Source organism: Austrofundulus limnaeus, unplaced genomic scaffold (assembly GCF_001266775.1).
Source record: "Austrofundulus limnaeus strain Quisiro unplaced genomic scaffold, Austrofundulus_limnaeus-1.0 Scaffold3941, whole genome shotgun sequence".
Taxonomy (NCBI): domain Eukaryota; kingdom Metazoa; phylum Chordata; class Actinopteri; order Cyprinodontiformes; family Rivulidae; genus Austrofundulus; species Austrofundulus limnaeus.
The window spans coordinates 6,152-6,833 of NW_013956343.1; the positions used below are offsets into that span (position 1 = coordinate 6,152).

At 39.9% G+C, this 682-nt stretch overlaps 1 protein-coding gene across 1 annotated transcript in view; it reads right to left on the reverse strand.

Moving 5' to 3' along the window:
• Nucleotides 1-44: 44 nt before the first annotated feature.
• The window catches only part of LOC106512028 (annexin A5), a gene marked incomplete at both ends in the record, with an annotated part of 1,905 nt that continues 1,267 nt past the window's right edge, over nucleotides 45-682 (reverse strand). Inside the window, 3 exon segments of the mRNA XM_014000730.1 lie at nucleotides 45-103; nucleotides 194-289; nucleotides 594-682. Of these exon segments, the coding sequence (XP_013856184.1) occupies nucleotides 45-103; nucleotides 194-289; nucleotides 594-682 (244 nt within the window).

Sequence of the window (682 nt, forward strand, 5' to 3'; positions counted from 1 at the left end):
ACAGTTTCGGTGCATGTAGCAGTTTTGATGAAAAGTCGTCTTACCTTCATGGCGTGATACAGGGTCTCAGCAAAATAGGCTGGAACGCTCCTGGCACATTTCACTTCACAAGAAAAGCAGAACATAAATCTGAGATATGTAAAAACAACAACAAACAAGTGAAAACAGATAAATGTTTAGGTAGTTTTCATACCAACTGCTAGGAGCAGTTCTCTCAGGCAGCCTGACGTTTCCCTCTTGATGCTCTCCTCTAGCTCGTATCCAGACAGCTTCATGTAAACATCAAACACTAAAACACAGGATCAGAATCAGTGATGGACAACCTCACATTTTCTCATGCACCATTGCACGCAATGTGCATGATAAATTGTCATAAAAAAAACACAAAACGCCAATAAAAACAAGAAGGCTGGAAGTTTTGAGGCTTACAGAGAAAACTGTCAGTGAGTACAATTTGTAAATCAAACTAATTCCAATTAAACTTATTTATTGATATGTGCACAACTTATTTAGGAGCAAAACCAGACAACTCAAATGGAAAAAATTCAGACATCACAGCTAAAAATCACATCGTTGACATGTCAGGTTCGAACCTTTTCTGAGATGTTCGGCGCTCCGGTTGCCCAGGATGGTGACAAACGTCTGTTCATCAGTTCCAAACTTCTGCTCTCCTGCCTTAAAG